Genomic DNA, 13,834 nt, shown 5'->3' with positions numbered 1-13,834 from the left:
GCGAGGTTTTCAAGTGGAATTGGCAAATCCGACAGTCATTGTAGATTAGCCATTTGTGTACGGACGTTAGAACTCAATGTGCATAAATAAAAAGAAAAGATACACATAAGTTTTATATTTTAAGATATCCGATCTTGTAAATTTTTTAGCTGTTGTCACGAATTGTGTAAAAAGTATTGAGATGATTCTTCGAGCAAGTATTTTTATCGCCTTTTTGATTTTAACGATCGAGGCAAAAAAATACAATCATAACGGCGATAAGTATCGACACTGGCAAGAATTCGAAGAATTTCTCGAATGGAAGAAAATGAAAGAACAGAAAGAAATAGAAGGGAAATGGTCGATCGATTTTACTGATAATTCATCGGATTCAATGAAAAAATATGGAAAAGAAGATAGACGATCACAAGATCCACCTCCGGTTGAAGATGCTGTTTTAATGGCAAGATATATTGTTAATCAAGCTGGTACGTATGACGTTTATGCACAATAAATTTTAACTTTGATCGTTTTTTAAGTTGGAACAATATTCTTTTTTTCCAATATATGATGAATCAACAAGATTGTGACTTGAATGATCTATTTATATCATGTAACTAAATTTATCTTTAAATATCATAATCACTATTGTATTTGATTAATTAAATTCTACACTATTTTTACAAGGATTTCGTAGTTTTTTGCAATTAAATTTCAATGAAATTACTTTTTTTTTTTTTTTTTTTTTTTTTTTTTTAATAAAAATACTGACTATTTTCCTAATTATATAAGATCGAACAGAGAATGTATTTATCGACACTATTTGAATTGTTGATTATTCCCGCTTATTTTTAATATTGACATAGTTCGTAAAGAGTGAGCATAGATATAAAAACTAAACACATGATCGTACGTTATTAGAATTAATCTTGGTCCCGTGTATATGTTGCTAATACCTCAAATATGCATAAAAAATATAAATATTGAACATATGTTTCTTCTTATTTCTGGATTGTTATGAAAAACATACATATGTGAGTGATAATTATCTTCACTATTTGTTTTTACGAGTCCAAACAAACATGTCCAAATTTTTTATAAATGTTCGTAACCTTATTAGAATTCAAAAGAATCAATATATTTATTTACGACATAGCATAATTAAACGTGAATTTTACAAGACATCGTCTCCGCTTGTAAGAAATCTTGCCAATTATCCTTATATATCCAAAAATAATCAACTATTACGGAAATACCTTGACGTCAGTCGACATTCTTCATTAATTTAAGTAGAACATTTAAAATAAGAAATGATATATTTTCTAAAAACATCATCATATTTTTAGTTTAGTTGCGAAATTGAAAAATTAAACGACAATATCGATTTCATTAAATAATCGATGATATTATTTTTATCATTTTTGTAAACTTTATTTAGATTAAATAATTTTCACTTCAATTTTATTTTATCTAATTCGAGATAAGTGAATGATATCAATATGATTTCATTGATCGTTTAAAAATATTCATTTTTATGTTTCACGATTTAAAAATTAATATGCTTATAGATTGGACTTCTGTGGCGACTATAAGTACACGACAAGAGATTGAAACATTTCCAACAGTTAATTTAATTTCCTTTTCTGATGGTCCATTAGGTAATGGATCTGGAATACCTTATCTTTATCTCACACCTTTGGACTTCACATCACAAGATCTAACTGTATGTATCAATAAGTATAATATTGAAAATATATTTATAATAGAATATGTTAATATGAAATTCTATATAAGACGTATTATTCTTTCTGATATCTGGCAAAATGATAAGGTACCATTATCAAACGTACTTTTATCTTCTATTCTTATAAATTTTATATAATCCTTTCATGTATAAAATAAGATATATATATACATGACAAGTATTAATCAAATATACTATTCTGATTACAGAAAGATAATCGAGCTACTCTTTTTATGACTTTAGCCCAAGAAAATTATTGTAGAGAAAAAATATGGGATCCAATGGATCCACGCTGTGCAAGGGTCATACTTACTGGAAAGATAAAAGCAGTTAATAAAGAATAAATGAAATAATTTTAACAAAGAATTTATGTAAAATAAATATTTAATATTGCGATATTATAATATTTACAGATAAAAAATGATAGTCCTGAGATGGAATTAGCTAAAAGTGCTGTGTTTGGACGTCATCCTGCTTTGGAAAACATGCCTGCAGGTACAGTTAATAATTAATTTATGTAATATAATAATTAATAATCTATGTGATTGTATATAGGTTAATATCTACAGAAATATTATCAAAATATACTTTTCAGATCACCATTTCTATTTTGCCAAATTGAAAATGATATCTATCGCAGTTTTGGATACATTTGGTGGTCCAAAATATGTCAGTGTAAAGGATTACTTACATCCACCAACACCAAATGTCACTGAAGAATTCTATAAACGTATTCGTAAACAGCAACAAGATTATGCGAGTGATTCTCAAGAGGCATATAATATGAAACCAATGACAAATTTTTTAAATCCAATTGTCCGTAATATTTAAATATTACGGACAATTACTAACTAAGCAAAGTCAATTTATATATTCACAGTAAATTTCATTGTATTTATACTTTTTGAAATACTTGTATCACATTTTTTATAATGTTTACACATGTAATGATTACTATACTATGGACTGTGATACAAATTGATAATACCTAATGTAAATATTTAATAGAATAATATTTTTGATTCTTTATCAAATACATAAATTGAACTATTTTCTCAAAAATTCAAAATAGTTATAAAATTATTTTATATATGTTAAAATACATTAAAATCTATTTACAATTAAAGAATACTATCTAATTATTTTTAAATGGAATGAAAATAAGTAGCATTTATTGGATACATTTTTTAATATAATATACAGTTAATGAAATAGATAAAAATATATTATCTTTAATATAAGACAATTCTTGAAAATATGTTGATTCAGACAAATGCAATGAACTTGATATTAGTGCTATTTTAATATTCAGTAAATCCAGCAGCATTATCATCATTTGTCACAGTTTTTGTCTTACAACTTTTTGGAGTCGCTATTCTAATCGTAAAAATATCATATACGATTTTTGTACATTGATATATCCAGCAAATATTTGAATAACAAGATAGTAATTTTTTTGACATTTGTCAAATACTAGTAATATATTAACACTTTCATCAACCCTAGATATATCGAATTTCTGATGGATTATGATGGATATGAAAAAATTCAAATCAAACTCTTCGATCATATAAACTTATAGATAAACACTTCTTAAAAATTACTTTTATAACAACGCTACATTATTTTTAGTCCAGTAAGAAAAATAAATCGATAAGAGAATATTAGTAAATAGACTTGAAAATCAAATCGAATAAAATTTGATCTTTACCATTTAACAATACATAATATGAAACAATTATTCAAATAAATTTTATTTATGTATAAAAGAACTATACAAATTTGTTAAAATTTATTTCATTTCGTTTAAAAAATGCAGCATGGAGTATAGTTCTCTTGGTTATCTGGTGGACTGTTTTCCTTTTATTATACATAAAAAGATTTTAAAATATCAGAAAAAAACTAATAAATTATCGATACTTTCTAATAAAAAAATTTATGACATTTTACATAAATCATCCTATATAACAAACAATTAAAATTGATTTTCACTGAAATTTTAGACAATCTTAGTCACGTGATTGAGAAACTCCAATGAAATTTTAACCAGTTTAACCTTAACTTTACCGCGTATTATGCATCTATAATCATGGCATCAGTTGATTCAGTGTTAAAGAAAAGTTAAAAATAGTTGAATATATATTATTTTACATTCGTGTTCGTTTATAGTACGATAAATAATTACTAGGAATAATTATACAAAATAATATAGCAACAGTTAGTAACAGTTAATAACAGTTTATTTAGTTTTTCATACAGGTTAAGTAGGATCAAACACGTGGTCTATTCTACAAAAATTATTTAATTTTATAACAACAGGTATTTACTTCATGATTTTATGTCAGGAAAAATAAATAAATCAATGTAAATTAATGAATTATTTTATTAATTGTTTAAATTAAATAAACAAATATTGTTTCTGTATATGTAGAATTTAGATTAAGAATATGATGCTTCATTTTATATTTTATTATTATTATATATTGTAATAGTATATGATACTTGTTAGTTTCAAAGAAGATGAAAAATAATAAAACATATTTCAAAAAATTTTTCTATTACAGATAACTAAAAATATGTCGTTTCGTAGTCGTGGTGGTGGAGGAGGATTTGGTAGAGGCGGTGGAGGATTTGGTAGAGGAGGTGGAGGATTTCGTGGAGGTAGAGGCGGACGTGGGGGAGGTGGAGACAGAGGTTCAAGAGGGTAATAATTTAAACATTTATATATATAAATCGTGTGTGATTCTTTATTTCTTCTATTAACCTATATAAATATATAGATTTGATCAAGGTCCTCCTGAAATGGTAACTCCACTAGGTCATTTTACATGGACCGTTCAAGATGATCTTGTTGCTAAAGTGGATATTGAACAAGTTCCCTTTTTTAATGCACCTATATATACAGAAAATAAACAACAAATAGGAAAAATAGATGAAATATTTGGTAATATTAGAGATTATTATGTATCAATAAGATTATCAGAAAACATTAAAGCATCCAGTTTTGTAAAGGATACTCCGGTAAGACTTTTTTGTTATGTATACTAATTAATAATTTATTTTTATTAAGATATATGTTATATTTCAGCTGTTCATAGATCCAGCAAAATTATTACCTTTACAAAGGTTTTTACCAAAACCTCCAGGTGAAAAAAGAAGAGGTGGTGGTAGTGGACGTGGAATAAATAAAGGATCTCGTGGACGTGGTGGTAGAGGTGGTGGGGGAGGAAGAGGTTCGTTTAGTAGAGGTGGTGGTGGTAGAGGAGGATTTAGAGGATCACGTGGTGGTGGTGGCGGATTTGGACGTGATTTTAATAGAGGACGTGGTAGAGGAAAATGGTAGATTGTAAGAGATTTTGATAAAGAGGCTGAAATAAAGACAGTATAACATTGATTTTGATATAAGAAATGTATTTGAATAATGTAAAAACAAAAAACATACAGGAGCATTTAAAACTTTAAATATAATTATTATTCACATTTGATTTTATAATGTTTAACGAATACAGTACAGAGAAAAGTATTTAATGTATATTACAATACAAGGAATATTTTCATTTGTATGTACACGTGTTAATAATCTATATAAGAAAAAAGATTTATTAAACTTCATCAAATTTGATATGTTTCCCTAATTCTTTCTCTGCTTTTTTAAGAAGTTTACTTCTTCCCCTTTGCTTGACTCTGACTTTTTTACTCAATTTTTCTTCTCTATCTTGTAATATTTTGTTCCAGTATATACGTTCATCTTCATCTGTAATGATTCAATATAATGTTATTTCATTGTAATAATTTATAATACATATTTAGATTTAGTTAAAAAATATTATAAGCTCACCTTTTAATATAATCATATTTTTTTCTTTATTAGATTTTTGAATAAAAAATTGAGCTGATTCTGATGTGTCACATCTAACATATACTTCATTAGCACTTTCTGACACATCTATATATTTTATATTGTTATTACCTTTCAGTTCCGCCTAAAAAATAGTTTTGTATAATTTAATTCAGTTTAACAGTGCTTTAAATTATTTATATATTTATGTATATGTACATGTTTCTATAGAAAAATATGTAGTCACGCAATTAACATAATCATGTAAACAAATATCCAAACCTTTAAACTTCTTGGATCTGTGCACGGTTCATTTAATTCAATTTTTACTATTACTCCCGGTATAAAAGAGAGTCTTGGATTCTTGTCTATAGCAGATATTTTCTCTTTTTCTTCAGTATCTTCTTTATCTGATTTTGTCCTATCATAGTTATACCACTGATTTCTTGTCTTCTTCAAATGTTGTTTCAATTGTTTCATTTTACTTCTTTGTAATTCTAAATATTTATTTCTTAAATATTTCCAATGTTTTTTTGCCATTATTTGCAATCCTATATTACTTATAGAATCATCATCAATTCTACTTTTTCTTTTACGTTTTCGTTTCTTTTTTTTTTCATCCACTACAGCTTCTTCAGTATTGGTATTATTAGTCATTTCAACATTTTCTATTATTATATTTTCTTTTTTAATAGTATTTTTTGAAATTTCATTAACGCTAATGTCATTTTCAGATTTTAATTTTTTAAACTTTTTCTTTGATTTTTTTGATAGTTCATTCATTTCTTCGCTTCCTTCATTTAAATCCATTTTTTCTGATTCTTGTAAAATATTATCTTCATTGGAAAATTCATTTTCAGGTTCAATATCACACAAGTGGTTATTTGTAGTTTCATTTACATGTTTATTATTTTTTTTTGATTTTTTAGTTTCTGGTTCTGATACAATCATCTTATCTTTAATGTCAGTATCTGCATCAGTTATAGAAGAAGAGCTGTGCTTTCTTTTTATTACACTTTTCGAGTCATTGAAATTTTCTTCTATTTTAATGGATTCTTTTATTGCATATTGTTTATTCTCATCCAGTTCACCTTCCATTTCAATATCAAACGTTTCTGGATTTGTAATTTTTACTTTTGAATTTATATCATTGGTCAAATTTGTTTCACTTTGTTTCATTTTTACCATTTTACCTTCCATTGTGACATCTTTTTCAACATCATCAAAAGTAGTAATACTTAAAAGTTCATCAGGATTTGTATGTGAAGGTAAAAGACAATCCATCTTTCTAAAAGCCTAAAAAATGAAGCATTTATATTATATTTATATTAGAACTTTGACATTATATATTTTATATTACCTACCTTAATGCATTTTTTAGCTTCTTCTGGTGTATCAAATTCCACAAAGGCAAAACCTTTTATTTTTTTATTAATCTTATAATGAGGTATAGAGACATATGCAACATTTCCATATTGAGAGAAAATTGAACTTAACCAATCATGATTTGCACCTGGTGGTAAATTTTGAACATACACTGTACAGTCTTCTGTATTTTCCTTTTGTTTGATAGGAGTTATACGACAAACTTTTAAACCATCTTCAGAAATTGATAACATTGTTGATGCTTGAAGTGCTTTAGCTATTCTGTTTATATCTGTGGTTAATTCTCGGATTTTGTTAAATCTAGTGAAGATACTAAGGTCAACATCTATAAAAAGTAATATGTTATGTACAATATCAGCTGTCATGTTTAATCAAAGGTCTTTTAAATCTTACAATTTGGTTAACGACATTAAATAAAGTAGATTCTTACATGAATCTTCTTTAATAAGATTTCCTAAAAAACGATCTTTACTTAAATTAGCATCAGAAAAATAAAATTCCATTTGTTTAAGTATGGCTGCATGTAATGCCTTTTTCCTAAATCTTGGTTTGCTGCGTGAAATACTTTTGATTCTATTGTTTGTTTCGATAGATGGCATTTCTATTTGCTTTTGCACTTGTGGTACTGGAATTTTTTCTGCTGCTAATTCCATGTCAGAATGCTGTTCTTCCATGACCATTTTAACTATAAACAATTAATCAGACATCAAAATGGAATATTTCAAATGTTATCAATTATTATTAAACATATTTTCTTCTAAATCTACAAATTTCTTAATCTAAAACACTTGGATGTTAGCAAAATACCTTTCTTTATTTTTTCGCCTTTTATGTTGTTTCAGTATCTTAATAACACTCAATGACAATCAATTAATACTTTATATAGTTTAAATTTACTAACTTCTCTTGGTTTGAATTGCTTGGTAGTGAAAACACTACAAGAAAGGTATAGAAGTAGCAAAACAGAACTGTGAGTTTTCCAAATTCCTCATGATCGAAGCGCTATATGGTAATACGCTTGCACGATAACTGTTTTATGAAACTATATAAAAGATGGCATCATCATCTCTTAAATGTGACACCACGTCGACAGAGAGCGTGGCAATCGTGTTACAAGATATCTAGCAAGCCAATCAAAAAGCAACACAGCGGTAACGCACGCTGTTGGCCTGAGTCTCAATTTAGCCAGTTAAGGCTGTTCACTACTATTTGTTCAAAGCGTTTGATTTTAGCGACAGGTATGGACAAAATATGAACTACGAATACAAGCGGGAAACATTGTTCCCACCATATATTATCGTATCGGTGTATAAGCTTGTTTGGTTATTCCTCCCTACATGTCTCCAACAATTGATTTCGTGTGAGTAGTTAGTAGACTATGAATTCACACTTTTTAGCTTTCATATGTATATTTTTCTTTGATGGTAGTGTACATCTCGCAGTAATTCATGCTAGATACGACAGGTCGGTACGCATTTGTTTTACGATAAATGCATAGAAAATAATGGCTATAATCGACACATAAGAATTAGTATATAAATCTGTGACAAAAGAATAAGAATGTGGTGAATATTTTTTTTTAAATAATTAGTAAATACTTATATTATTTTAATACAAATTAAAACATGAATTCATTTCCACACTACCTATGAAGTAGAATTCCTAGCACTTTTTTTACGTTTCTCCTGTAAAATTACACCAGTCTATACTACTTCGACTATTACTACTACTATTACTACTAATAATAATAAAAATTTAATATAATATAATATAATAATAATAATAATAATAATAATAATAATTAGTTAAATATTATTTATATACATCTAGATATTATTTAAAATATTTTATATTATAATAGTAAAGACACTTTTTTAATATATTTTATTTTATAATGGTAAAAAAAAAGCTTCGACTGATCGTAACAAGCAATGTGGAAACAAATACATAACGATCAAAGGTTAGTAAGACAAACAGAAACGATAGCGAATGTTGATTGTTGACGAGAGTATTTTTAAAATGCGTTTCTCGCATCGGACCAGCGATGACAGTCGATTCGCACGAAGAAAATGTCCATCGTCTCGTCCTTATTGTCCGAGCTATAGACCCACTGGTCGCGATGAATAAAGAGCGGCGGCACTAGGCTAGGATACCGTTGTAGACTGTCAAGCAAAATACCGCTCGTCGCGTTCTAGCAAATTAATGGGAGAACGTGAGTTCTTTAAAGAATCCCATGAGAAATAGAGAAGTAATTGTGATATGTAAATCTTAACGTGTATTTGATTGGATGAGTTACAATTGTTTGTGTGTCTCGTGTATGATGTGTAGTTAACTGTACTGGTTGCTTCTGAAGGAGACTTGAGAGTTTAGACGTTGTGAGTCTGAAAGATGTGATTTGATTCCTTAGATATTGTGAGTTTGAAAGATGTAATTTGACTGCCTTTTTGCCTATTTTGAACTATCCACGTAAACTTAAATGAGATTGATAAAGGGCGTTGTTTGATTTATCGAAAGGGAAAGAATAAATGCCCATTGGTCGTGGTTAGTTCATTTGAATGTTTAAACATTTCATGTGTGCCCCTTTGTTCTAGTGTTCTTGAAGATTATAGGGTGTCAATGGATATTTCAAGGCAAGGTACAGACAGCCCTTAACTTATCGAGCCTAGGCTTCTACTTTTACTGTTTATTTATTGGCCGGGTCAACACATTATCGAAACCCAGATACTTTACTAAGAATGCCTAAAACCAGACAAAGGTGACCATGTGCTTTTTATCTATGCGTTTTGTTTAGCTAATAGTCGATAGATTCCCAAGGATTACTGTTCCCAATGGTGTAATATGATCCTTAAGAGAAAGTACCATGAACAATGGAAAGACGCACGTGTACGTCAACAGCGAACAAAAACAAAAGAAAGTTTCGTACTTTCCTTTATATGTTGTTTGTATTAGGCGTATCTATCTGTCTGTCGATGCGGTTATGTGTCGAAATTATAAAGGACACGATTTGTTGAGAGTTCACGCATCAAGCTACCATTGTTATCATAAATTTTGTCATCATATGTGCCACGATGTATACAATATAAGTATATTCTTCTATTTCTTCTTCTTATTACTGTTTTTATTACTATATTATTACATTACATATAATTATTATAGCAATAGTAATAGTGATAGTAATAGTAATAATATCAAGTGAACTCCTATAGAGAAAACCATAACAAAATAGCACTGGGAGAAATATCTCGTAGATAATGTGGAAATGAACTCGTGTTTTAATCTTTATTAAAAATAATATATGTATTATTAATAATATGGATTAATAATATATATATATATTATTTATCATCGAACAAAATTATACTGCTGTTGTATCTTATCCAGCACAGATCACCGCGAAATCACGTCAGCCATCATGGAGGAAATAAATGTAAGAGATTGAATAATAACACATTATTCAAATAAAGAAAAAAGAGTAAATTAATTCATTATTTTCGTTTATTTCGTACAAAAAAAACCACCGGAATCATTATTCTGCATATAACCTAAGATTCCTGAATTACGAATCTAGACGCTTGTCAATATGCTACACATTATTTATAGAACCTCAATCTCAACTAAAAGAAATAACAAATTTTTCAAAAATTTAATAATATTTTAGAAACTCAGATCCCTTAATATAAATGATTAGATATGTATTTATCTTTATCATAGAATCATCTTGCCAAAGCTCATTAAAATGATTGAGTGAGTTTCCGTAGCTTTTTCGTGAGCATCGTGAAATCTATATCTTTGCGTTTGGAAATGTTGAAAAAATCTGAGTATCAGCTATTTACGCACACAACCAAGCAAGCAATTGCTACATCATTGACATAAAACATGCACCATTCAAGCGTGTATATAAAAATCAATAGTGGGGGACGAGCTTCATTTCTTTTGCCCAAAATTTCGAGGAGCGCCACAGTAGTAAATTTTTTCTTCGCGAAAAATATCGAAAACAGCATTACGTCATCACTGAGAATAGATGTAATTCTCGACCAATGTGATGAACAAGGTCTCATTTTAAAAACAAAAGTTTAATCTATGGCGCTATTCTGGCGGAGTTTCAGAAAAGCTTTTTATTTGTGCATAAACTATTCTCGAAAAAATACCATTTTTTAATACGATTTTTTTCAAAGAAAATAAAACTTTTTCTAAACTTCACCAGAACAGTGCCGTAGATTAAATCTTCGTCTTTAAAATAAGACCATGTTCATTAAAATCGGTCAAGAATTACACCTGTTTGCATTAATGACGTAAACCATTAAAAAATCTGGGGTAGTAAACAGCCTCAAGGATTAAGAATTTTTCATTTTCGATAGAAATAATTTAATATGAGTTATGAAGTATATCAATGTTACGGATATTTAAAAATTACATTTACATAGAATATAGATTTATTCGTGATATAGACGAGTTACGAAGTAATGTATTATATGTAAGAAATAAATCTTACGGTTCTATTGATTTATAATCGAGTACACATTGGCTTAAATATTTATATGGAAGACCGTAAAACTTCATGATAGAGATGATTTTGATTTTTTTCTATTTTTCGATCAGATGAAATGTAAAATGGTTTTTTCCTATTTTTCAATTATATAACTAGATTTCGTAGTACTATCGATATTTTATGTTTTTTTTTTCTAAAAGATATTGAATTATTTATTAAGATTTTATTTGATTATAAAAGAAAAATAATTGCAGTAGAGTTATCTTTAGATCGTGGATTTTTCCACGACTACTTCCAGATGGTGTGATAGAAGTAATATAATATTCGATAAGATGCAAAAAAATTTGTATTGTATTCTTCTTATCAATTAAGTAATCAACTTTCACTTTTTTTCGCCTACCAAGAACTAAATAAGAATTGTTCATACTGAATTTTATAATGAATAGAATACTTCTTTTCTACTTTTTTTTTAAATAAATAGATTTTGCTGTATATTATCAATTTTTTTGACTTTTCTCCAAAAGCTATTGAACGCGATTGAATTTTACTTTGATTTTAAAAGAATAATTCTATACAAATAGAACCCTCGTTAGATCGTGGATTTCTTTATAAGTACTTTTACGTGGTGAGATTGAAGTAATCGATATAACATTCGATCGGATGTAAAAGGTTCTTATTGGAAACCATCTTATTATCTAAACTTTTATATACATTCAGGTACTATGGATCACTTAAAAATTGTTTAATTAAATTGTTATTTGACTGTTATCCAGGTGCAATTAATTATAATATATTATAGAATGTAATCTCATTTTTATATCAAAACATTCTTTTAATCAATTTTTAGATATCTGAAGATACTATCGACCAATTAAGAATTGTTTCAATTAAATTTTTGTTTAATTTTTTTCTGAATGTGATTAAGATGATATTACGGACCAATTAAGAATTGTTTAAATTGAATTTTTTATTATACTTCGTTATATAATTAGTAATGTATATATATATATATATATATGTATATATATATGTACAGTTATATTGTCATCGTTAGAATATAATATGCAGTTTAAACAATTCCGATACCTAGCTGTTTTTTTTTTAAAACTCAATTTCAATTTTAAATTTTAATTCCTAATTCAATTAATATTATCTTTATTTCATAAACTTATAATTTTCTTATGGCACATTGATTATATATTGTCATAACAAAAGACATTTGTTTTAACAACTTTAACATAATCTCTCAAGTGGGAAAGGCTCTTGAGAGGAGGCATCCTTTAGTATGGGTTTTTATCCGTGTCTTTTTTTTCAGTAAGGAAAAATCGAGCTTGATTTGGGTACTTTGATTTTGCTCAGGTAAACCGATCTTCGAAGTGTTCACTTTTGTTTTTAGTTCAATCTTTTTCACGCGTGCGCGTTCCGGATTTCTTCTCCAAGTTAGATCATCGAGGGATCTATTCATCGTTGCGGAACCGTTTCATCATCGAGGAACCATTTCATCATCGAGGGATTTAGATTTTTACGCGAGTATTTAAAGAATCTTTTTACATAAAGTATAGAAAGACTTTCGTTCGCGTAAGGTAGAAGGACAGTGTATGCGTTGGCTGTTCATGGATGTTCTTGATTAAGTTTATGATTATGATTAAGTTTGTGGACTCTATTGTTATGTCCGAAATTTAGAAAACACGAACAAATTATATATGTTTATTTTATTTTCAAGTGCATTCTTACTCAATACAAATTACAATTGCCATTTCCTTCGTTTTGTGATTTTAAAAATTCCTAATTTAATGACTCTAATAGAACTTGATTTTATAGAAAAGAAAAGATATAAAAGACAAAAAAATATATATATATATATATATATTATTTATGAAAGATAAATTTGAAAAAGATAATTTTGAATTTAATTTAATTTAACATTAACTCTTAACAAACGAATGCTGCTATACTCGCGACATTATAAATATTCTAAAAAAATCGAATGCCGCCATACAGGCGGCATGACGTGATATTTTAGGAAATCTGTTAGGTTCGGCCTTAATATATGTTCAATAAAGTTCGTTATCGTCATTTCCGGAGGAGTACTATCTGTTAGAAGAAGAAGAAAAGACGGAGTCCTACGTGCTATTTTTTCTATCTAGAATTTAAGCCTTATATGGCAAAGAAAAGGAGTATTGAAAAACCAAGTATTAGTAGGAACCTGAAATTTTCTAGTAGCGAAGATGAATTTTATATGTTTGAAAAAGAAAATTGGAGAAATGTAGTAGATGAAGATGAAAGTGATAATTACGATAGTTCTGATAGTGACTTTATTGTTGTGCCTATTACGGATAGTGATACTGATGATGAACTCAGCCAAAACGAAAATATAAACAGTGATAGTGACGATTCA

General features: G+C 27.9%; 3 protein-coding genes across 4 annotated transcripts; 2 read left to right on the top strand and 1 right to left on the bottom strand.

Moving 5' to 3' along the window:
• The first annotated feature begins 23 nt into the window (after nt 1–23).
• LOC124956813 (protein CREG1) lies at nt 24–3,495 on the top strand. Of its 2 annotated transcripts, XM_047513227.1 has the most exons (6): nt 24–467; nt 1,548–1,702; nt 1,933–2,052; nt 2,137–2,218; nt 2,319–2,522; nt 2,568–3,495. In XM_047513227.1, exons 1-6 carry the CDS (start codon nt 182–184, stop codon nt 2,576–2,578), a joined length of 858 nt encoding a protein of 285 aa, XP_047369183.1. In that variant the 5' UTR covers nt 24–181; the 3' UTR covers nt 2,579–3,495. The 2 variants fall into 2 exon arrangements, with proteins under 2 accessions (XP_047369183.1, XP_047369099.1); XM_047513143.1 differs by having other exon boundaries at nt 2,319–3,495.
• Nucleotides 3,496–3,641: 146 nt separating this feature from the next.
• On the top strand, nt 3,642–5,358 carry LOC124956909 (H/ACA ribonucleoprotein complex subunit 1-like). Its single transcript, XM_047513362.1, has 4 exons — nt 3,642–4,042; nt 4,288–4,427; nt 4,504–4,744; nt 4,812–5,358. Exons 2-4 carry the CDS (start codon nt 4,300–4,302, stop codon nt 5,064–5,066), a joined length of 624 nt encoding a protein of 207 aa, XP_047369318.1. The 5' UTR covers nt 3,642–4,042; nt 4,288–4,299; the 3' UTR covers nt 5,067–5,358.
• LOC124956759 (la-related protein 7) lies at nt 5,114–7,964 on the bottom strand. Its single transcript, XM_047513014.1, has 6 exons — nt 7,755–7,964; nt 7,378–7,632; nt 6,926–7,272; nt 5,844–6,857; nt 5,562–5,706; nt 5,114–5,477 (listed from the first exon to the last, which is right to left on the bottom strand). Exons 2-6 carry the CDS (start codon nt 7,625–7,627, stop codon nt 5,326–5,328), a joined length of 1,908 nt encoding a protein of 635 aa, XP_047368970.1. The 5' UTR covers nt 7,628–7,632; nt 7,755–7,964; the 3' UTR covers nt 5,114–5,325.
• Between the last annotated feature and the right edge of the window lie 5,870 nt (nt 7,965–13,834).

This window comes from Vespa velutina, chromosome 1 (genome assembly GCF_912470025.1).
Source record: "Vespa velutina chromosome 1, iVesVel2.1, whole genome shotgun sequence".
Lineage (NCBI taxonomy): Eukaryota > Metazoa > Arthropoda > Insecta > Hymenoptera > Vespidae > Vespa > Vespa velutina.
Note: the sequence above shows the minus strand (reverse complement) of the source record. Positions and strands in the feature narration are given on the sequence as shown.

Excerpts from the sequence above, each read along its gene's own strand:
- LOC124956813 (XM_047513143.1), top strand. The coding sequence starts at position 182 with ATGATTCTTCGAGCAAGTATTTTTATCGCCTTTTTGATTTTAACGATC. Across the intron at positions 2,053-2,136 it reads TTACTGGAAAGATAAAAGCA|ATAAAAAATGATAGTCCTGA; the intron begins GTTAATAAAGAA and ends TAATATTTACAG. Across the intron at positions 2,219-2,318 it reads TTTGGAAAACATGCCTGCAG|ATCACCATTTCTATTTTGCC; the intron begins GTACAGTTAATA and ends TATACTTTTCAG.
- LOC124956909 (XM_047513362.1), top strand. The coding sequence starts at position 4,300 with ATGTCGTTTCGTAGTCGTGGTGGTGGAGGAGGATTTGGTAGAGGCGGT. Across the intron at positions 4,428-4,503 it reads GGAGACAGAGGTTCAAGAGG|ATTTGATCAAGGTCCTCCTG; the intron begins GTAATAATTTAA and ends ATAAATATATAG. Across the intron at positions 4,745-4,811 it reads GTTTTGTAAAGGATACTCCG|CTGTTCATAGATCCAGCAAA; the intron begins GTAAGACTTTTT and ends GTTATATTTCAG.
- LOC124956759 (XM_047513014.1), bottom strand. The coding sequence starts at position 7,627 with ATGGTCATGGAAGAACAGCATTCTGACATGGAATTAGCAGCAGAAAAA. Across the intron at positions 7,273-7,377 it reads TCTTATTAAAGAAGATTCAT|ATGTTGACCTTAGTATCTTC; the intron begins GTAAGAATCTAC and ends TACTTTTTATAG. Across the intron at positions 5,707-5,843 it reads CAGATCCAAGAAGTTTAAAG|GCGGAACTGAAAGGTAATAA; the intron begins GTTTGGATATTT and ends ACTATTTTTTAG.